The sequence below is a fragment of the Giraffa tippelskirchi genome, chromosome 3 (assembly GCF_054371585.1).
Source record: "Giraffa tippelskirchi isolate mGirTip1 chromosome 3, T2T-mGirTip1v1.2.pri, whole genome shotgun sequence".
NCBI classification, from domain to species: Eukaryota; Metazoa; Chordata; class Mammalia; order Artiodactyla; family Giraffidae; genus Giraffa; species Giraffa tippelskirchi.
Genome location: NC_137277.1, coordinates 36117570 through 36140934, shown reverse-complemented (window position 1 = coordinate 36140934; position 23365 = coordinate 36117570). Strand labels below are relative to the sequence as shown.

The 23365-nt window shown below is 56.1% G+C and overlaps 4 protein-coding genes across 42 annotated transcripts; 1 reads left to right on the top strand and 3 right to left on the bottom strand.

The window, feature by feature from the left end:
- The first annotated feature begins 1329 nt into the window (after positions 1–1329).
- ACADVL (acyl-CoA dehydrogenase very long chain) lies at positions 1330–6661 on the top strand. Of its 2 annotated transcripts, XM_081578821.1 has the most exons (20): positions 1330–1478; positions 1551–1626; positions 1891–1956; positions 2047–2119; positions 2223–2287; positions 2393–2527; positions 2960–3104; positions 3355–3484; positions 3580–3705; positions 4036–4234; positions 4490–4594; positions 5023–5109; positions 5192–5254; positions 5347–5448; positions 5525–5622; positions 5701–5773; positions 5871–5943; positions 6026–6098; positions 6200–6275; positions 6355–6661. In XM_081578821.1, exons 1-20 carry the CDS (start codon positions 1417–1419, stop codon positions 6493–6495), a joined length of 1968 nt encoding a protein of 655 aa, XP_081434947.1. In that variant the 5' UTR covers positions 1330–1416; the 3' UTR covers positions 6496–6661. The 2 variants fall into 2 exon arrangements, with proteins under 2 accessions (XP_081434947.1, XP_081434948.1); XM_081578822.1 differs by lacking the exon at positions 1891–1956.
- Positions 6662–6735: 74 nt separating this feature from the next.
- Positions 6736–14621, bottom strand: DVL2 (dishevelled segment polarity protein 2). 36 transcript variants are annotated; one of them, XM_081578804.1, is made up of 16 exons: positions 14193–14621; positions 11920–11989; positions 11321–11466; positions 11081–11190; positions 10820–10955; positions 10642–10735; positions 10463–10532; positions 10234–10373; positions 10072–10148; positions 9381–9448; positions 9067–9195; positions 8822–8953; positions 8522–8701; positions 7899–8117; positions 7659–7754; positions 6736–7433 (listed from the first exon to the last, which is right to left on the bottom strand). In XM_081578804.1, exons 1-16 carry the CDS (start codon positions 14384–14386, stop codon positions 7306–7308), a joined length of 1989 nt encoding a protein of 662 aa, XP_081434930.1. In that variant the 5' UTR covers positions 14387–14621; the 3' UTR covers positions 6736–7305. The 36 variants fall into 36 exon arrangements, with proteins under 36 accessions (XP_081434930.1, XP_081434928.1, XP_081434931.1 ...); XM_081578802.1 differs by having other exon boundaries at positions 8498–8701; positions 10642–10732; XM_081578805.1 differs by having other exon boundaries at positions 10642–10732.
- Positions 14622–15137: 516 nt separating this feature from the next.
- PHF23 (PHD finger protein 23) lies at positions 15138–19493 on the bottom strand. 3 transcript variants are annotated; one of them, XM_081578823.1, is made up of 5 exons: positions 19279–19493; positions 17664–17695; positions 17392–17484; positions 16013–16847; positions 15138–15912 (listed from the first exon to the last, which is right to left on the bottom strand). In XM_081578823.1, the coding sequence occupies exons 1-5, from the start codon at positions 19310–19312 to the stop codon at positions 15698–15700; spliced, it is 1209 nt and encodes a 402-aa protein (XP_081434949.1). In that variant the 5' UTR covers positions 19313–19493; the 3' UTR covers positions 15138–15697. The 3 variants fall into 3 exon arrangements, with proteins under 3 accessions (XP_081434949.1, XP_081434951.1, XP_081434950.1); XM_081578825.1 differs by having other exon boundaries at positions 16013–16646; XM_081578824.1 differs by lacking the exon at positions 19279–19493 and adding an exon at positions 18259–18337.
- Positions 19494–20399: 906 nt separating this feature from the next.
- On the bottom strand, positions 20400–22418 carry GABARAP (GABA type A receptor-associated protein). The gene is made up of 4 exons (XM_081578833.1): positions 22194–22418; positions 21570–21648; positions 21325–21443; positions 20400–20883 (listed from the first exon to the last, which is right to left on the bottom strand). The coding sequence occupies exons 1-4, from the start codon at positions 22281–22283 to the stop codon at positions 20818–20820; spliced, it is 354 nt and encodes a 117-aa protein (XP_081434959.1). The 5' UTR covers positions 22284–22418; the 3' UTR covers positions 20400–20817.
- Between the last annotated feature and the right edge of the window lie 947 nt (positions 22419–23365).

The window sequence follows — 23365 nt, the reverse complement described above, 5'->3', positions numbered from 1 at the left end:
GAAATGCAAGTGAGGGGGAGGGGTTGGGACAAGGAAGAGACAGAGGGACCAACACACTCACACACACTCACCTCCTCTTCCCCAGCCTTTGCCTTCTCACCCCAGACTCTCTAGAAAGGTCCAGGGAGAGGGATCCCTGGGTCCCAGGCCCCACCACCCCCCTAGGCCTCCCCTTCACAAGGATGCCTGTTTTTCACCTCTTGGTCCTGGTCCCTCAGACATCTCTCTCTCCTCTCACTTTAATCTCTCTAATCCACCCGGGTTGGAGCTGAGCTGTCTTCTCCCCACCCAGTGTGAGCTGTCAGGTAAAGTAGGCGGTCTCTGACCCACCCACCGTCCCATTCTTCCCGGGTCCCCAGGTACTGTCACCACCACCACCACCTTCCTCCTTACACCCTTGGCCCCTCTCCCCAAAGCCAGGCATGACCACTACATTTTCCTGAGGGCCAAGAAAGAGGATTAGCCCCAAAGTGCTCTGCTTTGGAAGCCCTAAAAGAAAGGAAATTGTCACTGTCTCCTCCTGGGTTTGTCCTCAGTGAGAATGGCAACAAGATGGTCATACATTACCTAGGATTTCTTGACCCAAGGCTAGATGTGTGTGTGTGTGTGTGTGTGTGTGCGCGCGCGCGTGTGTGTGTAGGGGACAGGACATGAGAATTCCTACAGTTCCTCTCAGGCTTGGGAAGAATCCATCTGCCCAGAGGTCCAGAGGTCTGGCCTAGCACATGGTCTCAGGGAAGAACAAGAGGGCACAAGACAGAGATGTTCAGGAAGGTGACAGAGACCCTAAGGGAAAGGCAGCAAACCTGGGGGGTCCTCTCTACTGTGAAAATTTAGATGTTTCCAGAGTTAGTGACAATTCCTAGGTCTCAAGATAATATGCCTGGGCAATTCACACCCACCTGGAGTCACCCACTCCTTTATTTCCCTCCCTTTTGTGTTGGCGGAGACGGATTTGAGCGGGACCTGAGAGTCCTCTTTCCATTCCTCTGCCTCTGGTATCTTTTTTACACTTCTCTCTTTCCATCTCTCCTAACTCCAGCTGGGAAGTCCTCCCTTCAGTCTACCCTCCACCCCTGTGGGGGCAGATGCCTAAGTTCCTCCCTCTTCCGTCTCAGCCTATCTTATCACCCCTTCTGCTGGCTACACTCTAGTTCGTACAAACTAGTTCATCTAGTTCGGATGAAGCTGGGGGAAGACAACAGTCGTTTGGAGATGACCCTAGGTCAACCAGATTGCAGGGGCTATGTGGCGTCCGGAACTACAACTCCCAGCATGCTCCGCTGCCGGGAAGCCCCGCCCACCATGACCCGGTGCATTGTGGAGGATGAGTCAGGGCGGGGGAACTAGACTTTGGCAAACCCACGATAGCTCTAGGTCAGCCTTTAGGGCACCGGCGACCGAAGCAGTTCAGAAATGCGGGCGGCGAGAATGGCTCCGACCGTGGGGCGGCAGCTGCTGAGGCTGCGGGGCGGAAGGTGTGTGTGACAGGGGGGAGGGGGGCAGGATGCCCGGGCACTGGGCAAGGACTGAAGCCCTACTCCCCACAGCTCGTGGCCCAGTGCACTCCTGGGGCAGCCCCGGCCCGGCCCTGCCCGGCGACCCTATGCCAGTGGGGTCGCCCAGGTAAGTGACGGCGACCTTTAAGGGGTGTGAGAGCCGGAGTCCGCTTCGGCTCCCAACCCCCTGCCGCCGGCAGGGGTCTCCCTCTTGGTCCCTCCTAGTCACTGTCAGTCGCCTGGCGCCCAAAGTAGGGGAAAGGGCAAACCAGGGTGCCCTGAGGGTGAAACTAGGGGAAGGGCATCGGATGCGCCCTCCCCTGTTCCGCTTTGCTGTTTCTGGCACTTCGGAATCCCTTCCCCCGGCCTCGTTAACCATCCCTTTCCCCAGGCGGCTGTGGACCAGTCTGATTCCCAGCCTTCTGCGGCTTCGACCAGGGAAAAACGGGCCAACTCGGTACGTGGCTCCGAGCTGTGGAGGATATAAGCCAGGGGCAGACCCACCCCACACTGTTCCCTGATACCCCACCCTCTTCTCCCTGCGCAGGTATCTAAGTCCTTTGCTGTGGGGACGTTCAAGGGCCAGCTCACCACCGACCAGGTGTTTCCATACCCATCTGGTAAGGAAATGAGTAGGCAGAGCCGGGGGTGGGGGGGGCGGGCAGCTTCCCCTGACCGCCTGGCCTGACCTGCTCTGCCTTCTCACCCCTCCAACCACCGCAGTGCTCAACGAGGACCAGACACAGTTTCTCAAAGAGCTGGTGGGGCCCGTGACCCGATTCTTTGAGGTGAGCAATGCCAGCCTGAGGAATAGAGGGCGTGGTTCCCGATGGAGAGAGGTTAAGGAGCCTTATTAAAAGGAGCTTGGAGGTGAGATCCTGTGCCTTCCCCAGGAGGTAAACGATGCCGCCAAGAACGACATGCTGGAAAGAGTGGAGGAGACCACCATGCAAGGTCTCAAGGAGTTGGGGGCCTTTGGTCTGCAAGTACCCAATGAACTGGGTGGCGTGGGCCTCTGCAACACCCAGGTGAGGGAGTCCCCACAGTCACCTCCTGTGTCCCAGTCTTCTACTTTCTTGCCCCTGGGGCAAAGGTCTCTGCCATGAGCTGCCCTGGGGGCCCTTGGAATGTTTCTTAATATGAAACTACTTGCAATTCCCAAGGGCCGTGGACCTCACCCAAGTTCTCAAGTCCTAAGGGTGGCTGTGGACCTCACCCAAGTTCTCAAGTCCTAAGGGTATCTCGAAATGTGGGGATTGCCTGAGGATATGGTAGGGTACTTGCCTCCCACCAAGACCTAGAACAGACCTGCCAGTGTCCTCTGCCATTGGCCCACTTGCTCTGTCTACTCACTTTGCAGGGACATCCAAGTTGGGCTCTTTCCTGCTGCCCATGCTTCCCTGTTAAGGGCTGGTCCCCATTTAGCCAATTACAGCCCCCAATGCCTGTTTCCCCTCCAGTACGCCCGATTGGTGGAGATCGTGGGCATGTATGACCTTGGCGTGGGCATCGTCCTGGGGGCCCATCAGAGCATCGGTTTCAAAGGCATCCTGCTCTTCGGCACAAAGGCCCAGAAAGAAAAATACCTCCCCAAATTGGCGTCTGGTAAGGCAGCCCTAGGAGAGCCAGAGATCAGGGCTTGGCCGATTAGGCCAGCCGTACTTAGATCACCGCATAGCTGAGTGTGTTGGCTAGGGTGGGGGGGTCAGGGAGATTCTGGGAAAGACATTCAGAGGTTACTGAATATCGCCAGAGGCCTTAAAGGGGGATGGTTGTGCTCCAGGGGTGGGTGGTGGCACCAAAGGGCCTTCTGTGCCCATCAGAACCCAGGGTAAAGGAGCGCTCTCTCCAACAGGGGAGACTATAGCTGCTTTCTGTCTAACTGAGCCCTCCAGTGGATCAGATGCAGCGTCCATCCGATCCTCAGCTGTGCCCAGCCCCTGTGGAAAATACTATACGCTCAACGGAAGCAAGATTTGGATCAGGCACTCTTCCATTTCTCCCTCCTCTCCACCCTCTGCCCAACCCAGGCCCCACTGCTCCATCCTCCGTGCCCTGACTGCCTCTCGTTTTTCCACAGTAACGGGGGCCTGGCAGACATCTTCACGGTCTTTGCCAAGACACCAGTTACAGACACAGCCACGGGTGCTGTGAAGGAGAAGATCACAGCTTTTGTAGTGGAGAGAAGCTTTGGCGGCGTCACCCAGTAAGTGGGCTGGGGTGGAAAAGGGTGAGCCATGGAGCCGGCAGTACCAAGTTCCAGGGCAGATGGGTGCCATGGGTCACCCTGGGGATGTGTGCAAAAGCCAGAACATCTGGACAGCGTGTTCCCTCCGGGCCTAGTATGTAGGAAACTGATCTCAAGTTTGGCTCCACCAACCACTGACCCCAAAGCACAGCAGCAGGATAAAGCCAGGCCGCCTCAGCCCTCTGGGTATGCCGGGGAATGCTGCCTGCACCTCTTGCGGGCTGGCTCATAAGGAATGAAGGACTAATTCCCCCTCACCCCAATGGCAATTTCTCCATCCTGTCACAGTGGGCCCCCTGAGAAGAAGATGGGAATCAAAGCCTCAAACACAGCAGAGGTGTACTTTGACGGAGTACGGGTGCCAGCAGAGAACGTACTGGGGGAGGTGGGGGGCGGCTTCAAGGTCGCCATGCATATTCTCAACAACGGAAGGTTTGGCATGGCTGCAGCCCTGGCAGGCACCATGAAAGGCATCATTGCTAAGGCGGTGAGTACCTTGCCTGTCCCAGGCCAGCCTGAATCTAAGCCCAAGTCATACTGTCTCCCTTTTAATGTGTCCCTGTCCCCTGCAGGCCCTCCCTCCACAAGAGACCCCTCCCCACCAGCAGTTCGCTTAAGTCTCCATCCATCCTGGACTGACTCTTGACTGTGGCCAAAGCCCAGCCCTCCCAGCGCAGCCCAGCCCCTCTCCCAGAAAGAGGAGACTGGAGAACCATAGTGGGACACACGTGTCCTCTTCCAGGTGGATCATGCTGCTAATCGTACCCAGTTTGGGGAGAAAATTCACAACTTTGGGCTGATCCAGGAGAAGCTGGCCCGGATGGCTATGCTGCAGTATGTGACTGAGGTGAGGGCCACCCCCTGTGCCCAGAGCCCTTCTTCCCAGACGGGTCAGACTATAACCCCCAGCAGCACCTGGGGCAGTGGGTCTCCAGCTTTACACCAATGCCCTAGGGGATGCGGGGAGGCATAGCCAGCTCAGCTTCCGCAAGACAGGGAGAGCCATGCTGCTCCACCAAGGTGCTTCCAGAGGTCCCTGAAGTGTAGTCTACCCCATCCCACCTTCACCTCCTCACCCCTTCCAAGAAGTCAAATGCCTGAAAGCCCCTGATGAACTGACCAGGGGACCAAATACTCGGATGTGCCTAACCCATGGCATTGGTAGGTGAAGGGAAGGGCCAAAGGCCAAGGCAGACCTAGTCTTGTAAGATCTGGGTGACCAGGTTGAGTCTGATGCAGCCTTTTTCCATTTCCCTTCCTATGTCCCAACCTCAGTCCATGGCGTACATGGTGAGTGCCAACATGGACCAGGGATCCACGGACTTCCAGATAGAGGCTGCCATCAGCAAAATCTTTGGCTCGGTGAGGTCCCAGGCCTGTGGGGAGGGAAAGCCAGGTTTGGGAGCTTGGCTCCAAAAGCAATCTTGGGTGTTTCTGTCCCTAGGAGGCAGCCTGGAAGGTGACAGATGAGTGCATCCAAATCATGGGGGGCATGGGCTTCATGAAGGTACAGACGCTTCTCTGCCGGGGTGGCTGCAGGGACAGAAGGAGGCAGGCGCATCCCAGCAGGGACGCGTGATCTGTCTTCCCCTGCGGTAGGAGCCTGGGGTAGAGCGTGTGCTCCGAGATCTTCGCATCTTCCGGATCTTTGAGGGGACAAATGACATTCTTCGGCTGTTTGTGGCTCTGCAAGGGTGCATGGTAAGAGGGAAGAGAATCAGGGGGAGTTGGTGGGGAGGACAGTGAGTCCTGACTATGGGGCCCTCCTCCCCCACAGGACAAAGGGAAGGAACTCTCTGGGCTTGGCAATGCTCTAAAGAACCCTTTTGGGAATGCCGGCCTCCTGCTAGGAGAGGCAGGCAAACAGCTGAGGCGGTAAGCTTAGAGACCAGGGCGTGGTGGGGCGGGTCAGTGCATGGCAACTAACCAGTCACCCTCTGGCTTCCTCTTAAGGCGGGCAGGGCTGGGCAGTGGCCTGAGTCTCAGCGGCATCATCCACCAGGAACTGAGTCGGAGCGGTGAGCTGGTACGTAAGCAGTCAAGGTGGAGGGGCAGCCTGCATCAGAAGCTGAGGGGCCAGGACTGGGCCTCATCTCACCCCGGGTGCCATCGCATCTCCTCAGGCAGTGCAGGCTCTGGAGCAGTTTGCCACCGTGGTGGAGGCCAAGCTGATAAAGCACAAGAAGGATATCATCAGTGAGTGAGCTCGACCTCGTTCCCGCCCCCACTTTCCCTCTCCCTCCTCCTAACCCCACCCCTCAACCCATCTACCTGGCAGATGAACAGTTTTTGCTGCAGCGTCTGGCAGACAGTGCCATTGACCTCTACGCCATGGTGGTGGTTCTGTCCAGGTGAGGAGGCAGTGAGGGAGGCCTGAGTCACAGTGGCGGGTAGGGGGGTCCCTGGGCCAGGGTCACAGCCCAGATGTTTTTTTTCTCCTGCTTCCCACTAGGGCCTCAAGATCCCTGAGTGAAGGCCACCCCACAGCTCAGCATGAGAAAATGCTCTGTGATAGCTGGTGTATCGAGGTGAGATCCAGAGTTTAGTAACTCTGTACAGGGGGCTGGAGGGGATTGAGGGACAGGTCTGAACCCCCTCCTTCCCCAGGCTGCAGCCCGGATCCGGGAGAACATGACTGCTCTGCAGTCTGACCCCCAGCAGCAGGAGCTCTTCCGTAACTTCAAAAGCATCTCCAAGGCCCTGGTGGAGCGGGGCGGCGTGGTCACCAGCAATCCCCTTGGTTTCTGAGTACTCTCAATTAGAGCCTGGCCCAAAATGTGCCTTTTCTCAAGCCAAAGCCCAGACCCCTTTCCTGCCCATCCTGGTTCTATCTTGACGGGGGCCCCGGCCCATGACTGTCCCTGCTCTCAGAGGGAGCACTTACTGCCTCACAAATAAAGTTTCTAACAAGTCACACTCTGCAACTGTATCTCTGTCCTTTCCCTTGCTAACTGCCTCCCTCCCAAAGAAAGGAGCCAGAGGCACGGGGAGTTTGCCCCTATTGCTTTATTTAGTGTTTTATACAAGTGACTAAAATAAATAGAGTAACAAAAGCAGCTACATGGCCCCCAATACCAACTCCCCCAGCTTCCTTTGACAGCTGTCTAGGGGAACCAACCCCCTTCCACGTCCCAGGGTACCACTGACCACCCTCCCACCCTGCTCAGGATGGAGCTGACTGGGTGAACGGATAAGGAGATCACATTTAGGGGTTAGAAGGAGGGGCCCAGGAGACAAGGATTCTTCATATAAAAGAAAAATTATCTACTAAAAAAATAGTCCCCAAAATGTAAGAAAATCTATTTTAACCCCCCAAAAGGCTTATAAAAAACAATAAAGCTAAAAATAAGGTCCCTTGTTGAACCCCAAAGAAAGCGGGAGGAACCAGGCACTGCTGGAAAGTCACAGTGGCAATAACCTCACAGCAGACAGCAGCCCACAGGACAGGCTGAGTCCAAGCACCAGAGGAGTGATGAGCACATGATTGACAAGACATCCAATCACAGGACAGGAGCACCAAACAGGGACAGCCGATCCAACGTGGCCCCACCATGGGCTCTACATGACATCCACAAAGAACTCACTGGGGTTGCCCATGGCCATGTGGAAGCTTTGGCGGCTTGCGGTCAACTCTGGGGGCACAGAGCCCAAGTCTCGGACTGGAGGGGCCCCTGGAGGCTGCACTGCTGGAGGGACAGGGGGTGGGGGCGGCGGCATCATGACCACCATCATGGGGTTATAAGGGAGGGCCATACCAGGAGGTGGGCCATAGGGATGCAGCCCCGGATGGGCGCGAAGATTGGGAGCACCCCCTGATGAGCCCCTGGATGGGGGAGGGCCCCCATCACCAGTCCCACCAGGTTCCCCACCCCGCCTAAGGCTGCCGCCCCGGCTGGAGGGCTCAGACTCACTGCCACTGCCGGACTTGGACTCAGGGGCCCGATCCTCAGGCCTCCCCGTGCGCCCCACCCCCCCATCGCTTCGCGTCGACCCACTGCTCCGGCTCCCTGTGGGGGGAGAGGGGATAGGAGCAACTGAGCCACAGCCCAGGTCCTTTGGCCTCCCCAGTCCCTGCTCCAGCCTCTGATCCCTGGCTTCGCCTTGGCCCCCACATCCAGACCCAGCTACGTGGGGATCTGTTGGCAACTTACCCTCGCTGTGTTGGCTGCTGGCACTGCCTCCGCCGTAGGTGTAGGATGAGAGCTCGTGGTAGGGTGGGGGCTGAGGACTGTATGGGTGTGGGGCTGGGTACTGGTATGAGAAAGTGGGCAGCAGGGGCCACGGGGTGGCCCCAGGCAGAGGAGCTAAGGTGTCCTGGTCCGAAGCACCGCTGGAGCCATCATTGTCATTAAGAGAAAGGTTGACTAGGTCTGGAAGGCAGAGAAGAGACCAAGGGTCACTGCTCTGAGAAGCCAGGATGCCAAGACAACGGTTTCTCCACAACCGTCTGTGGCGGGGGTTAACAGGAGGGCTTCTGATAGGGAATGTCCCACCTGCCACAGCCGTCAGGGCAGGAACATGGCCAGGGCCACCCTTAGTGCCATGTCTCTCCTCCCCAGCAGACACAACCCTGAGCCTGCGCACAGCTCATCCAGCACAACGGGTGGATGTTAACCCCCACGCCTGTCATCAGCCAGTACAAGGACCAGTGAAGGACGCGTGCTGCTCAGCATCCACCAGCAGTCCTCGCTGGTTTCTGGGCTAGGCCTGGGGCTGGAGACTCAGGACAAGGCTGCCAGGGCCGCTCTACCTGGGCTGGGACAGGGGCACTCACAGCTCTCACAGCCACCACTGAGGTCTCCGAAGACATAATAGCACTGCTCAGAGAAGGTGATCTTGTTCACAGTGTGCCGGATGAGGCCCGCCTTGAGCAGCCCGCTGGCGTACTTTCGGGCCTCCCTCCGCTCGGGAAAGCCCTCCACGTGATGGTACAGCCAGTCCACCACATCCGAGCCTGGATTGTGGAAGGCAGAAAAAGGCCTCAAATTCTTCTCTCCAGCTTCCACCCCCTCTTCCAAGTTCTGGCCTCCTCCTCTTCCTCCCCCCATACCACCTGCCCAGAGCCCAGCCATACCCAAGAAGGCGTTAGGGATGGTGATCTTGAGCCACATGCGGTCCCGAACTTCCAGTCCCGATTCTGGAGCGGCCATGGCCTTGGTCACAGACGCCATGTCTGTGTGGATGGAGAGGCCCCGGCCCTCACAGCCTGATGGAGGATTATCAGGGAGTCAGAGTTAGGACCAAGGCCCACGGAGCAGTGGCGTCACCACACCAGGTGGCCTTCCAGGGAGCGAGGATGAGATGGCCCAGGGGGCTCACCATCAGGAAGAGAGGACCCAGAGGTGATGGTACTCATGGACGAGGAGCCAGGATAAGCTGGGAAGGTGCCGGTCAGCGCAGCAGAGTGTGAGACCCAGGCAGCAGGATCGATCGGCTGGATGGGCTCATCTGCAACAGCAAAGGCCACCAGGATGGTCACCTCTCAGCCACAGAGAGCCACCCCTGTCCCTGACTCAGACTCCTGTTCCAGCTCCGCCAGGCCCCTCTATCGCTCCACTCCCTGTAGCGTGGAGGCCAAGAGTACCCACTCCTGCCCTGTCCTCCTAGCTGTAGGACCCCTGAGCATCACTCACTTCGGGGGAGAGTGAAGTAGGCCTGGGGAGAGGGATCCCAGCACTTGGCTACCGTCAGCACGATGGGGCTGTGGGGAAGAGAAGGTCAGTCAAGTGGGGGTAAGGGCAGAGGCCTGAGGAGAGGGGAGGCCTGGAATGAGAATGGGTGAAGGACAGAAAGAGGGAAAGAGGAAAGACCACAGGCACGACTGGGCCTGAAAAAGTGACAGTGAAAGGCTCTACAATAAGGGTGACTAACACAGGTCACTCTTAAAAACATACTGCTGAGTAATTTAAGAGAGAACACACTGCACGATCCCACTCAGAGAAAAGTCCAAAAGCAGGTAAAACTAAAGTGTGTTGTTCAAAGACATGTGCATGGCCAGTAAAATGAGGGCCAAGCAAACTACTGTGGTGATGACAAAAGAATCAAGAGACTGGTTACCTCTGGGAGAATGAGATGGGAGGGAGCAGGAAGGGACACTAGGGGAACCCTTTGGGGGTCATCAAACTTCTAGGTCATGATACAGGTGATGGGGATATGGCCACTCATTCACCCCAGACTCGTTGCATTATGCATTTTTGTTTTATGAACTTTTTGACCAGCTCTATGTTTCCCCACTCTGTATCATGACAAAACCAAAAAGAAAAAAAAAAAACCTTAAAAGGCAAAGAAAGAGAACTGAGGACTTGGACCAGCTCACAGGCTCACCCTGGCTTGTGCACGATGTCCCTCAGCACCCGCACCGCATCATCGTTGCTCATGTTCTCAAAGTTCATGTCGTTCACCTGGCAGGAGGGACAGTGGGTCAAAGGCAAGAGAGAGGGGCTGAGAGCGCTGGCCAAGTCAGTGCATGGCCCTGCTTCAGCTCACCTGCAAAAGCATGTCCCCGGGCTCGATGCGCCCATCGGCCGCCACAGCCCCACCCTTCATGATGGAGCCAATGTAGATGCCACCGTCTCCCCTCTCATTGCTCTGGCCCACGATAGAGATGCCCAGGAAGTTGTACTTTTCTGTGGAGGGAGGCCAGGTGATGAGGGGAAGCGCCAGCTACATGCCCCCCAGGGACCCTGGAGACCAGATCCTCCCGGCCCCTCCATACCCATGTTGAGCGTCACTGTGATGATGTTGAGAGACATGGTGGAATCGGTGACGCTGCTGAAGGACGAGGCCTGTGATGGGCAAAGGGGAAGGAGCGGGACTGCCTCTAACACCTCGGGACAAGCCCGAACCCCCAACTTCCCCAAGGGAGGTCCAGCTGACCCACAAGAAGCCCCTCACCCTCTCCAGGCGGGGTGGCCGCTGTTTCCTCCGCCGCCGGTGGCGCTTGAGGAGGCGGGAGGCGCTGCTCTGCTCCGTGGAGCTGCTGAACCTGCTGGGAGGTCGGGCAGTGGTCGTGGGGCCAAAGGAAAGGACGGGAAGGGCGGCTAGTGCCCTGGGGAGGCTTGAGGAGCCTCACCTGCTCATGGTGTCATCCTCTTCCGAGTCCCCGAGGCTGGTGCTCTCCAGCTCACTGGTCATGAGGGTGGAGGAGCTCTCATACCCCGCCAGGTGGCGCTCCAGCCTGGAGGGGCCACTGGGTCTGTGGCCCCCCGCTGAGGAGGAAGAGGCACCTCAGGAATCCCTCCTCCTGGCATCTGGCCCAGATGCTTCCGTTTGGTAGGAGCCAACCCCTCCCCAGCTCCCGCTCTAGCTGGCCTCCAGGCCCGGTCCCCCTCACCGCCATGCTCACTGCTGTCTCGCCTGCGAGGCCGCTCCCGCCTCAGAGACACCACTGACTCTGTTTCTGTCTCAGGCTCCAAGTTTTCCCGGCTGCTGGACACGTTAGGGCTAGATGGGCAGAGAGGGTTCCCGACCTACATCAGTGGGACAGGGCCCCAAACCCTTGGCTTCCCCTCCCATGGGGCTTGGATTCCCTCCTCATCTTCCTCCCCTAGATGCAAGAATCCCAAGGACTCACTGGAAAGATGGAGGCCTGGAATCCCCAATGCCACTGGTCCTCTCTGGTGGCAGAGGGGGCAGAGGTGGGGGTGGAGGTGCCAGGTCTGTCCGAGGCTCGTGGGCTGGGGGCGCCATCTCAGGTTGGGGGTTATCTGATGACACTAGCTAGAAAGGTACAAGTGATTAAAAAAAAAAAAAATCAACACAACTCAATGGGGAAGTGAAGGCCTATGAGGTGGGAGTAAGGGAAAGAACTAGAAAAGGCAACAGGGCCTGAGAGAACCTGGAGAAAAGCACACAGAAAAAAAGCAGCAGCAAGTGTTAGAAGCTCCAGAAAGAAAAGGCTGAGAGGCTCTAACTGGCTGGCTCCCCAAACAGCTAAGGAGGATGGGAATTTCCCAACTGTCCACTGGTTAGGACTTGGCGCTTTCACTCTCAAGGCAGGGTTCAATCCCCAGTTGGGAGAGCCACATGGTGCACAGCCAAACACAAAGAAACAGACAGGTAAGGAAGCAAACAATCAGATTCCAGCAGCTGAGATGGGGTGTGGGCACAGGCTGAGGCTTGGAGGAGCTGGGTAGTGCCAGAGGGACTGGTCCTCAAAGCCAGGCCGCTTACCCAGGATACTACCCTTCCATTGAAGCAGGGAAGGCGGGCATTGTCATCTGAAATCTCTTCCTTCACCACCCTGCCGAGAGATAAGATAACAGTCAGTGAAACTGGAGCGGCTTTCCCCACTCCCACCTGCATTTGAAGTTTCTCCCAATCTTCATCCAGCTCAAGGATGTTGATTTCCTCCTACTACGGCAAATCCTCTTCTCTGACATTGAGACACTTCACTTTTACACCCAAGAACTCACCAAACTGAATTCCTTTTTCTTATTTCTCCTTCTCTCCCCAGTTCATCCTTGGGCTCAGCGCTGTTCCAGAGCTTTCCAAGAGTCTGATTCAAACCTCTCAGCCCAATTTCAAAGGCCTTCCCCTAAGGCTGCCCTAACTGCCCCAAATATCTAACCTTAGAAGCCTCACAGGCAGCCTACCTCCAACTTCCACCCCATTTCACACACAACTGCCCCACAAAGGCTTTGTGGTCCTCGTCTATATCTCTAATCTTATGCTTTCCTTAGTTTTCTCTAACTCATTTCCAGATGGATGTTCAAATGTACTGTCATCTAGCAAAAAAACACCCAATTTTTACACAGAGAATGGTACTTAGTAAACTGAGCTCCTAAGGAGTGGTGAAGCCCAGATCCCCATTCCTCTGTGCCTCACCTGGCACAAACTCTGCATTAAGCAATTTGCTCCTCCTGACAGACCCCAAAGCCCAGTCCTGAGGACGATCTCACCCATGGGTTCCTTCAATGGACCAAACTTGTTCCTTCTTTTCAACCACCACACGAAATCATCAGTGCCAAGTTTGTTCAACACCAAGTCCCTGACCACACAGCAAAGTACCTGATGCTGCCTAAGCGCTAACAAATACCTGTTGGGTAAACCAATAAACATAGTGACTACGAGACATTCTACCCTGAACAGACTCTCACACACATTCACCCCCAAAATTAGGACCTCCTGTCTAATTAATCCTTTAGCCTAATATGATTCTAGGACCCTGAATATATGTCAACTCAATCCCATCTATTATTAATGTGACGACACAGCCCAGTCACTACCAATCTGTGTCTCAGCGGAACAGTTGCATTCTTCACAACATAATCCAGTCTCAACATAGTCCAACCTGCCAAGTGATTTTATCCTGTATCGTTGTAGCCTAGTTGAAAAAGTAGACTTAATGCTAATAAAGATAATGACCATTCACCAAGAACATACATATCATGCACTTGTGCTAAGCATTTTACTCTGGTTAACTGTTTCAGAGATGAAATCAATGAACAAAGTTAAATGCCCCAGGTTATATAGTGCTGACAAACAGAAGAACCTTGAATTTCAATACAGGGTAGCTCCCAAGACAGTACCACCATCCCAACGTCAAAGTCTTTCTAAGTAAAGTCCAGTCTGTTCAGCTTTCTAGAATCCAGGCTATCCCAGCCTAAGCCAGCCTCCCTTCAAGAGCTGGGATTGAGGACAAAGAGTACAGTCCTAAGGGTATAAAACACAAAAGGGCCTACACAAAAGGGCCTACCCTGAATTATTTAAGGTTACAGACTATCCCAAATTATCCAGGATAGCCCAAAACTATTCTAGTATAGGTTAGAATGTCCCCACACGCAGCTGTCTACACCAGTATAGACTAGAATATCCCAATACAGCTGTCTGTACTAACATAGACATGATCAGCCCTGTGTACCCCCTATATTGAGTATCCCAAAAAAATACTAGGCCCCCAAAGAAACAAAGATCAATTAACAGAACACAGTGCAGATCATAATGGCAGCCCAATACAGCACACTGCCTTAGTACAGACTACAATATCCCTCAAACAATCCTGTCTGCCTTAGCATCAGAGAGAACATCCCAAATTGGCCCAGTATAGCTCAGTTGACACCAGCAGGTTCCGCAATATTCCTCCACAACCTGTGTGGCACAGGACTGCTCACAATGTAGTTACCAGAGAATACATCAACCTACCTCATCGCTGTCCAAACACCCGAAAATAAACCAGTGTGCCCCAGTCTACTCCAGTATAGCCTAATCTTCTCTAATCTGGTTTAGCATTGCCCAGTCTGTCCTCCTACAGCTCCGTGCGCCTCAATCTATCCAAGCAAAACGTTGCCCATCCTGGGATAACCAAGCTACAAAAGCACAGTAAAATCCGCTCCACTAGTGCCCAGAAAACCCCAGCATGTCCCAAACTAGCCCGGTGCCCCTCAATATCACCCACTCCACAAAAGCACAGCCCCCATCCATCCTGGTCTAGGCCTCGCGCTCACCCGAAATCCTGATCCATAGACTTGAAAAAGTACTTGGCGCCCGCGGGCCGCTGCAAAACGCTCTTGAAATCGCCGAGGGTGATGCGCTCGGCGGGGACGGGGATCTTCACCAGGTAGGGAGTCTCTTCCTCATCCAGGTGGTAAATCACCTTCGTCTCCCCAACACCACCGCCCCCCGCGCCGCTGCCCGCCATGGTCTCGCCCGCGCGCTCTCGGGCTCCGCCGCCCACCCAAAGGGGCTGTTCGCCCCCGCCGCGCCTGCGCACTCCCACGAACCGACGCGCGAGCACCAGGACCGACCTAGCGCCAGAGAGGTGCGAAAGGGAGGAAGGCGGGGGTCAGCGGGGTGGCGGCGGCGAGAGGGGGGCGGGCCGTGGGGTGCTACCCAAAGCCGCGGGCTCCGCCGCCGCCGCCACCGCCTTCGCGAGTGCCCTCCAGCGCCCCGCCCACCTCTCCCCACGTCACGTGATCAGAACGGACCCACCCCCGAAACGCCTCCACCACGTGAGCCTCTCTTGGTCACGTGACCTCTCGGCCCCGCCTAGCACCCCAGCCACATGATTGCTGCTTTCAGCAACGGTCTCCCAACCTTCTGCGGCTCCGCCTCCATGTGTCCCCACCCGCGTTCTCCGACTACCCTGATCAGGCTGGGCTCTGCCCTCTGGGGGCAAGCAAGCCATGCCTGCCCGCTTTATCCGCTCCAGCAGGGAGCTCCAAGCACTTTCATGCGTTGGAGCTAGCGTGTGGGAGATGTGGGTGGCAACTGGGGAGGTAGTGGTCCTTGACTGGGGATGAGGCAGGGCAAAGCCAATTGAGGTCATAGGGTTGGTGGGAAAGGCGCAGTCAGGTCATTTTTAGTAGAGAGGTGGGTTTCGGCCCCACCTCCAGCCAGCTTTTCCAAAGCCTCCCTCCCCAGCATGACAGTCAGTGAGGGCTATAAACACAGAAGAGCCCACTCTGCTTTATTTACAACACGCAGGCTGTCTGTACAAACAGCTGGCCAGTATTAAAAACAAAAGAGGTGAGGAATCGTCACCTGTTTTCCTTCCTCCCTCGGCCAAGCTCTGACTGGCACTCCACCTCTGAGCTGCCACGCTCAAAAGGGGAAGTCCTAAATTAAAAATACAACCGGTGTAGAATAAATGGGGAGTGAGATAGAAGAAAAGATGAGGGAGGGGAGTGCTATATTTACACTAGAGTTTTATAGACAACTGTCCCACTCCATCCCAGTTCCAACCCTGGCCCAGTGAGCAGTGGCAGGGACAGTTTAAGTGTCTAGGGACCCAGAGAGCCTCCCAACCCCAACTGCAATGGGTCCAAGGTTCAAGTCCACAAGGTGGGAAGGAAAGGTAGGGTAGGAAAACCACTCATTTCCAAACCAGTCTCCCTCGGGAATTTCTGCCTCGAAGTGGGACAACATCCCAGCTTCAGGGGACATGTTGACCCTGAGGCGCAGTTCCCAAGTCACGTTTCCATGTGAAGTTCCAGCCTGGAGATGGCATGTGTCAGGGCTCTCCAGATTTCGGAGGCCCCCCTAATCGCCGAGCCTCTGGCCGCAGTTCCTTGCATTTCTGGCAGTAAAAGAAGTCAGGGACATTGGTCTTCTTAATCTTAGCACAGGAGAGGTGGATCCACGTCCCACAAAGGCTGCACTCAATCATGGGCCGGCCTGCAAAGGGCTTTCGGCAGTAACACGTGATCAGATCCCATGAATCATCACCTGGGAAAAAGAAGGTATGTTTGGTGTTTTGAGTTCTTGGATCCACACTACCCCAAGACCCATCAACCCAGCTGCCCCTGGGCAGCCCCAAACTTCTCACCTGATTCTACCATGATGTCCTCATCCATGACCCGCATCTCGCCTTCACTGGAGCTGGCATCTCCATCTTGGCTTGTTTCAGTGCTGCCCACCTCCTTGCTTTCACCGTCAGTGGGAGGGGCTCCTTCGGGGTGCACTGTGGCAGGGGGTCTAGGAGCCTCAGGTGTTGGTAGCACAGGGGCTGGGGCTTCCCCGCCTACCATCGCTGCCATCTCTTCCTCCTCCTCCTCCTCTTCTTCTTCCTCCTCCTCTTCAGAGTCTGTATCGCTGGGGGGTGCCCGGGGAGGCCCAGGAGGTGGGAGTCTATCCCCCCGCTCTGCCTTTTTCAACTTCCGCTTCTTGCTCTTCTTGATTCGAGACCTCTTTTCCCCATCCCCAGGAGCTGGGCGGGGCCTCCGAAGTACCCCAAAGCCTGTCCCCCCTCCTGGCCCCAACTTTCGGTTCTTTCGGTCCTTCTTTCGAGGAGGCTGGGAGAGGTCCCCCTGGGAAAGGGGCACTGGGGTGAGAGCAGCAGGGGGCCGGGAGGCATGTGTCAGAGACGTGGGGGACAGTGGAGATGCCATTTTGGGCCCATCTAGATCAAAGAGAGAGTCCTTGAGTTTCATCTTCTCCAGCAGAGTGGCACTATCAGGGGCCTGCAGACGAGGGAAAGTGGACCTTGGGGGTCCTGGCTGGGTGGGACCTGCTTGAGCCGCCCTTCTCTTGGATGACTTTGCTTTCTTAACAAAGGTCTGGATGGTTCTGAGATCTGAGGGGGCTGAGTCCCAGCCATCGCTATCTGCCGCACTCTCACCTCGCAATGGAGAGCTGGAGCCGGAGGCTGGCCAGTCACTTTCCTTCAAGGACAGAAAAATCCAGGGTCAGAGGGGGCCCAGCCTTATCTCAGCCCCTCTACATACCAAACTTAACAGACCAAAATATCCTTCCCAAACCATCAAATCTCACTGTATTCAGAAAACTTAATCACCATTCCAATTCCCCTCAGCATCTCCTCTTGAACATTTACTTCCATGTTACCCCTGCCCTCAAATTCTCACCATCTCCCCAACACCCACTGCCTTCACAACACTGCATCCCCTAGACCAGAGCAGTATTTCTTCAGCTGTTTCTGTACAGCTTCATTTGTTACTATCTCCAGCTTCCTAACACTTATCCCAGAGGACCTTCCATTAAGAACACCCCAAAACCATTCACTGCACCCAAGCCACCTGTTAATCCCACTCCCACCCGAGATACTAGTTCTCCCACCAGAATTTCCATTTCCTAAAGTCTTTCACATGTAATTTCGATTGTCTATAAAGTAACAAAGTCTCATAAGCTCAAGAGCTCCTCTACACCCCTAGGACACCACCCTCCAGTCAGTTGTCCTTCTGTCCCTACCTCCTTGCTAGGGGGGATGTAACCTGCATAAGCCAAAACAAAACTGCAAAATTTGTTGAAATCCTCAATTGTTCTCCGACGTTTCTCTGGTGGCTGTAACGAAGGAAATATCTATCACACAGAGTTTAAGAGAGGCATCTCCAAAGGCATAGTCCCCCAAGTGAGGAAATCAGGAAAAGGTGGAGGGAGAGAGGAGAGGCCGGGGCGAAGGGGGGGCGGGGGAGGGGCGCGGCTGCAGTAATATTGGGCTGCAAAGGAATGGGAAACCTCACCTGAGTCTCTGGTTTAAGGGTCGGAGGTGGATCTGTAAAAGCAATAAAAGCTGAGTCAAGGCACGAGGAAAGAGTCGGTGTGAAACCCCACCTCTCAACCTTCGCGGTCCCAAGTGAACCCCCTCCACTCCCTGGTCCTTCAGCCAGGCGAGCAGGCCCCCAGTGGTGCTGGGCCCGCCCCTGCTCCCCCTTCCGCCCCGCGAGGGGCGGAGCCTGGGCGCGGCGCCCTCTCAGGCCTCGCTATAGCGCTCCCCTCCCCCCCACACCGGAGGCCTGGCGCCCCGCCCCCCCAACTCACGGTTTCTCTAGACTCCGAGCTCCTCGGCTCTCTCCGCGCCCCACCCCGCCATACCGCTCCCTGGACCGAGCCCGGGCTACCGCCTGCCCCTGTCCTTCACACGCGCTCAGTGCCCCGAGTTCCCACCCCGCCGCGCTCTACCGCCCCGGGCCCTCCGCGCCCGCACAAGCCGCCCGCCGGCCCCAGGGTCCAGGATGACCACGCCGAACCGCTCCTCGCCCTCCGGCCCCTTCTACTCTAGCACGAGGCCCGGCGCGCCCCTCACCGCCCCCCCGCCTCAAACACACACGGGCTCACACATCCAACGCCACTTCGCGGCCGGGACAGACCAGAGGGCTCTCACCCGGACGCGGCCCCACCTGCCCCCCCATGCCGCGCTCCCCACAATTTCAGCGTCCCTCCGCCCCCATCCGGGGCTTTGGCCCCTCCCCGTCTCAAGCTCCTCGGGCTCCCCGCCGGGCCCCCGGGCCCAGTTCCGAGCTCTCTTCGGCCTCCGCCCCCCCCTCCGCCCCCGGACTCGCCACCAAGTCACTAGACTATGGACCCCTAAACTCTAGCCCCCACCCCAGCTACACTGCCTCCCCAGCAACCCCAGCTGCCGCCGCCGTTGCCCGCCTCACCCTCCGCAACTCCCAGGCTCTAACCCTCGCCGACCAAACCCCCCCCCTCCGGCGCAACTCGCCGGCCTTAAACCCCCACCCCGCCCCACCGCCCCCAAAACTACCCTGCTCTCTTCGCTCCCCGGCTCCCTCTCCCCACAGCTACCCACCGGCATAAGTCCCTCTACCGCAGACAATGCCCAAGCTCCCTCTTCTCCCCACAACTATCTGCCCACCCCTCCAACAATCACCGGGCTACCTCCGGCGGCAACTACCGGGAGCTCCGGCACCACCGCCACAAACTCCCCCACCTCGGCGAACTACCGAGCTCCTCACTCAATCCTCTCCTACATCCTCTCTCCTCAACAACTCTCCAGCTCCCAGATTCCCCTAACCTCTCAGTTCTAGGGCCCCAACCTGCCGGAGGCCCTTTCGGCCCCTAACCCTCGAAGCCCTGGTTCCCAGCTCCCACTCCCCCATCCCACCCCACCCCCTCTACACACACACAGCGTCTAATCTCCAACTACCCCCGGCCCAGTCTCGCACTCCTCTTTGCTCCAAGGTCTCTCAACTCGTCCCTCTTCCACCTTCAGGGGCAGGCCCCCGACCCCCTCCCCGCGCTCCCCTGCTGGGCTCCGGGGCTCGACCTCCAAGTTTGCCAATAGATTCCTCGCCCGCCCCCCACCGGCTCAGCGCCCTGTGCCGGTCGAGAGCTCACCTTCGGGACTGGGCTCCGCCATGGCTTCCAGCATCGCCCCCTACCCTCCTCCCGGTTCGGCGCCCCACTCCCCTGAGCCGGGGATCCCGGTGCCGCCTCCGGTGCTCGGTGCTCCTACTGCCTCGCTCCACAGAGGTGTCTGCTTCGGCTCGGTTGTTACTCGAGTCCGCTAGCCGCTGCCGCCACCTCCCTCTACCACAGCCTCCCGCACTCCCGGACCGGGCCCCCTCCCCCCGCGCCGCCGGCCGCCTGCTCCCTCCTCCTCTCCACCCTCCCTCCTCCTGTCTCCCCCTCCCTTCGCGGGCGCTAACGCGCAATGCATCAAGGGAATCGTAGTCAGTCGGTGGTGAGCAAGAAGGGGCCTTTATAAGCATCCGGAACTTCAATTCCCAGCAAACCACGGATTGGCGCAGGCGCACTAAACTGCTCCCCTCCCCCGGGGAGTGGCGGGGAGATTGGGAGCAGAGGGGAGAGCGGAAGAGTGCACGCAGGCTCCTGGGAAATGTAGGCTAGGCGGAGCTAAGAAAGAACGGGAAGAAGGCATTAAAACTCTCGGCCACCATACTGCCTCAATTCTGCGGCTTTATACCCCCGCGGGGGCCACCCCACTTCCGGCCAGACAGAAGGAGGCTGCTGGGAGATGAAGTTCTCCTGATGATAATGGCTCCCTCCTCCCAGTCGTCTCCCTCCCTTGGATTTCACTCCACTGGATCTCTCACGCCGGCACAAAGTCTGGCAAAGCGACATACATCTGAGGACGGAGTCCTTTCACTAGCTCCCATACTCGAAAATCTCTTCCCTAATCCAAAAAGTTACGACACACTTGGATGTTTTATCTGAAGCAGGTGCTTTCGAACTTTATCCACAGGAACCCACTGTAAAAAACTTTAATAACCTCAGGACCCAATCCATATACACGTATATAAAACTGAACGTTCATGAAATGATATTCAGTATTCCATCCATCACAACAAAAGCACACTCTATATACACAAGGTAAAGCCCAACATAAGCAGAACAAACCAAAATATACTATTTCCTCTAACCTACTCTTTCTCCACCACTTGAAGAGGAGAACAAAAGGGGGAGGGGAACAACACAAAGAAAAAATCCAGTTCAGCTTGGTGGTGGTTTCCTCTTTATTGATGTGCCTCCTACCTTCCCCCACAATTTCAGTCCCTTCCATCTACCCCCCAAGAAGAAGGTAGTGAAAAGAAAGGATTGCTGGGGCTCTGAGCCCCTTGGGCAGTTAGAAAGGGAACAGAAACCAAAACAATCACCAGATGTGACAGAGATTGACAATCAAGAAGTCTAAAGCAGAATGGGAAAGGTGGTAAAGAAAGGGGAAGAAAGAAAGAGGTATTAGAGGCCATCTCCCCCATTAACCCTTGTGTTAAGAGGGTCTGGAGGAGTCGCAAACATTAGGGAAGTGTAGGTCCTGAAGAAGGGAGGTGGTGTTTGAACCTCAAGGAGGAGTAGGTCAAGGAAGGGGGGCCACCTCTTTGTAGAATGGGACCCCCCACCTTAGGGGCAGCAGCTTCACAGACCGTAGACACTTTCATCACTGTAGGCAATGTATAGAAAGAAGTCTTCTTCATGGTGTTCCTGGGGTGAAGGCAGAAAATAACAGCGTTTAGGCATCTGGGCTTTAGTTACTTGAACCACCCACCACTGGGGCACATTTTTCCACAACTATTCTTCTTGAAGACCCCAAACACCAGTGCTTTGACTCTCCCTCTCACTTGCTCCAGACCATAAGTGCTGGGCAGTATTATCCTATCCACAGTCTTGGACAATAAGATCTCAAACTATTCTCTACTGCCTTGGAACACGGAGTGGCTGGAGGAGAGTCTGGACCACAGCAGTTACTCTGGCTCACTGCCCTGTCCAAATCCCTAAACCAGGACGATGCGGAAATCTTAAGGGTGAATATAAAATTGAGAGCTAAGCAAGCCAGCTGGTCCAAGAACTGCTGACTTCAAACTTTCTGCCTCTCAGCGCTTCCAACTCCTCCCCAAAACCTCCTCTACTTCCCAGGGACCATACCTGGTACAGCTGACCCATCGTGGCACTGGTGGGTGGAATGACGTTGTTGACGAAAAAAAACAAGGCATCCTCTGCTCGGAGATGAATTCGCTTCCGGATTAAGAAGTAGAACTGACCAACTGGCAAAAATAAAGTCTGAGATCACAAATACCCTCAAAAGAACTCCTGCTACATGGAGTCACCTCCATCAGAGACTGCACTCCCACCCCCAGGAAACAAATCTAGGTATCGGGTCAGGTTCCCACCTGTAAGATCAGAAGGCACCAGGTATTTCTTTTTGTCCAGGTCTCCTATCCGAGCTTTGGGAGCCTTTTCTACTATCACCTGTTAAAAGGAAGAAAAAAATTAGCAGACATTAGGTACACAGACGCACGGCTCCACCTGTCAAGAACTCAACATTCCTAGCACCCACACGTACCCCTGACTCATTTCTCTTTGTCTCTTAACACGCGGCGCAGCCCTGAGTAGGAATTCTGATCCCATTGACTCTAATTCACCTAAACATCCAGGATCCCTGAATACGGCGTCATAAAAAACAATTATGGTAATCAGACGAGGATGACTTATTCGGGCCAACCAGAGCTTCAATTTCAAAAACCCTATGTGAAGCTCAGACTGTCAAACGCCCCACAGCCTCCCACACGAACCCCAAGGTCTGTCTCTCGAGTCTACATCTCCTCACTTTCAGCTCTATTGGTACCCCATTCCTTTCACCTCTGGTCCCAGAAACAGCGGTTTGGGGCTCGTTCCCAACGCCGCCACAACCGGCAGCCTGATGCCTGAGCTGTGGGTTCCGGACTCAAGCCCAGGCTGTGGCGTCAGTGCCGGCGCCAGCGCCCCGCGCCCTCGGCCCTGACTACTGTCCTCACCGGGACCCGGTCCGGGTATTTCTTTCGGATCTTCTCGCCCTCAGAGCGGCGCTTCTCGAACGGATGCTCCTCTTTATACACGAACTTCATCCTCCCGGGAACCGGGCTGGACCGGGCTCGGCTGAGGGAACCCGGGGGGGGCCGGGATGGGGGGCGGCGGCGACGGCAGCGACGCGCGGGCGGATTCAGCGGAGCGATCACCGGACTTGCGCCACTTCCCTATTCACCAACCCCCGCCCCCGGCCAACAGGGGCCTCCCAGGCTGCTATGTTACGCCACTGGCGTAACTGCCCTAACGCCAGTAGCGTAGCGCCACCTACTGACCTCCTCTCTCACGCCGTCAGCGTAATCGCTTTGGAATCAATTTGTAAATTACGCAGGCGGCGTAGGAAAGATGGTTGCCTTTTGCTATCGTCGGAAATAACTGAAAATCCATTTCCCGACTTTCCCCCCAGGGAGGTAACGATGAAATGGGCTAAAAGATGGTAATCGTAATTTGAGACTAGGCTCTCCAAAAGCTCTTTTCGGAAGTAATGCAGAGGAAAAGTAGGTAATTACAAGGATAGCCATTCCCGAAATCTGTTGGTACGCTGAAGGCGGCTGTTGACAACAAAACAAAGTAGTACCCAAGTGGAGGAAGTGGTCTCCAGAAATAGAGGGCAGAAACGAAACCTATGTTTGGAGAGACGCACTGGACGCTTAACTTCCAGGAATGAGTGGACCAGTAAGGACTAGAGAGGTCTGAAAGGTAAGGACTACGTAAGCGCGGAAGAACACTGCTGCTGTGTGTCCGAGTAAATCATGTGATCTCAAAGGGCGGAGCGTCACGTGGCGGGCGCGAGGAAGTAGAACCGGCTTGGGCTTGGGGAGGAGGGCCCCGGGGAGGTGGGGACGTGGGGCCGCGCAGCCCGTCATGGGCTGGGAGCTCGCCGCTCGGAAGTGACTGCTTAGCTAGTATATGCCAGTCTTCCAGACAATGCCCGGCCTTTCTTGTCGTCGAGGTTTCTCCTCCTTTAATATTTCGTCCCACTGCACTGAAGCTCAGGTTCTCTCAGGACACAAAGCTGTCCTTTCACTCCCCGCCAGGGTGCCCATCCTGTCACTAAGACCCTTCCTGCCAGGGAAAGCTAACACTCCCCTTCCCCCTACCCTTAGGGTCTACAGCAGGCTCT

What these genes read in the sequence shown, in the direction of transcription:
- ACADVL (XM_081578821.1), top strand. Translation starts at nt 1,417, where the DNA reads ATGCGGGCGGCGAGAATGGCTCCGACCGTGGGGCGGCAGCTGCTGAGG. An exon ending in GCAGGCAAACAGCTGAGGCG is followed by an intron (nt 5,623 to 5,700) that starts GTAAGCTTAGAG and finishes CTTCCTCTTAAG; the next exon opens with GCGGGCAGGGCTGGGCAGTG. An exon ending in ATGGTGGTGGTTCTGTCCAG is followed by an intron (nt 6,099 to 6,199) that starts GTGAGGAGGCAG and finishes GCTTCCCACTAG; the next exon opens with GGCCTCAAGATCCCTGAGTG.
- DVL2 (XM_081578781.1), bottom strand. Translation starts at nt 14,386, where the DNA reads ATGGCGGGCAGCGGCGCGGGGGGCGGTGGTGTTGGGGAGACGAAGGTG. An exon ending in GACATCGTGCACAAGCCAGG is followed by an intron (nt 9,449 to 10,071) that starts GTGAGCCTGTGA and finishes TCTTCCCCACAG; the next exon opens with CCCCATCGTGCTGACGGTAG. An exon ending in CATCCCTAACGCCTTCTTGG is followed by an intron (nt 8,702 to 8,821) that starts GTATGGCTGGGC and finishes TCCACAATCCAG; the next exon opens with GCTCGGATGTGGTGGACTGG.
- PHF23 (XM_081578823.1), bottom strand. Translation starts at nt 19,312, where the DNA reads ATGCTGGAAGCCATGGCGGAGCCCAGTCCCGAAG. An exon ending in CCCTTAAACCAGAGACTCAG is followed by an intron (nt 17,485 to 17,663) that starts GTGAGGTTTCCC and finishes CCTTCGTTACAG; the next exon opens with CCACCAGAGAAACGTCGGAG. An exon ending in GGACATCATGGTAGAATCAG is followed by an intron (nt 15,913 to 16,012) that starts GTGAGAAGTTTG and finishes TCTTTTTCCCAG; the next exon opens with GTGATGATTCATGGGATCTG.
- GABARAP (XM_081578833.1), bottom strand. Translation starts at nt 22,283, where the DNA reads ATGAAGTTCGTGTATAAAGAGGAGCATCCGTTCGAGAAGCGCCGCTCT. An exon ending in AATACCCGGACCGGGTCCCG is followed by an intron (nt 21,649 to 22,193) that starts GTGAGGACAGTA and finishes TCCTTTTAACAG; the next exon opens with GTGATAGTAGAAAAGGCTCC. An exon ending in GGTGCCTTCTGATCTTACAG is followed by an intron (nt 21,444 to 21,569) that starts GTGGGAACCTGA and finishes TATTTTTGCCAG; the next exon opens with TTGGTCAGTTCTACTTCTTA.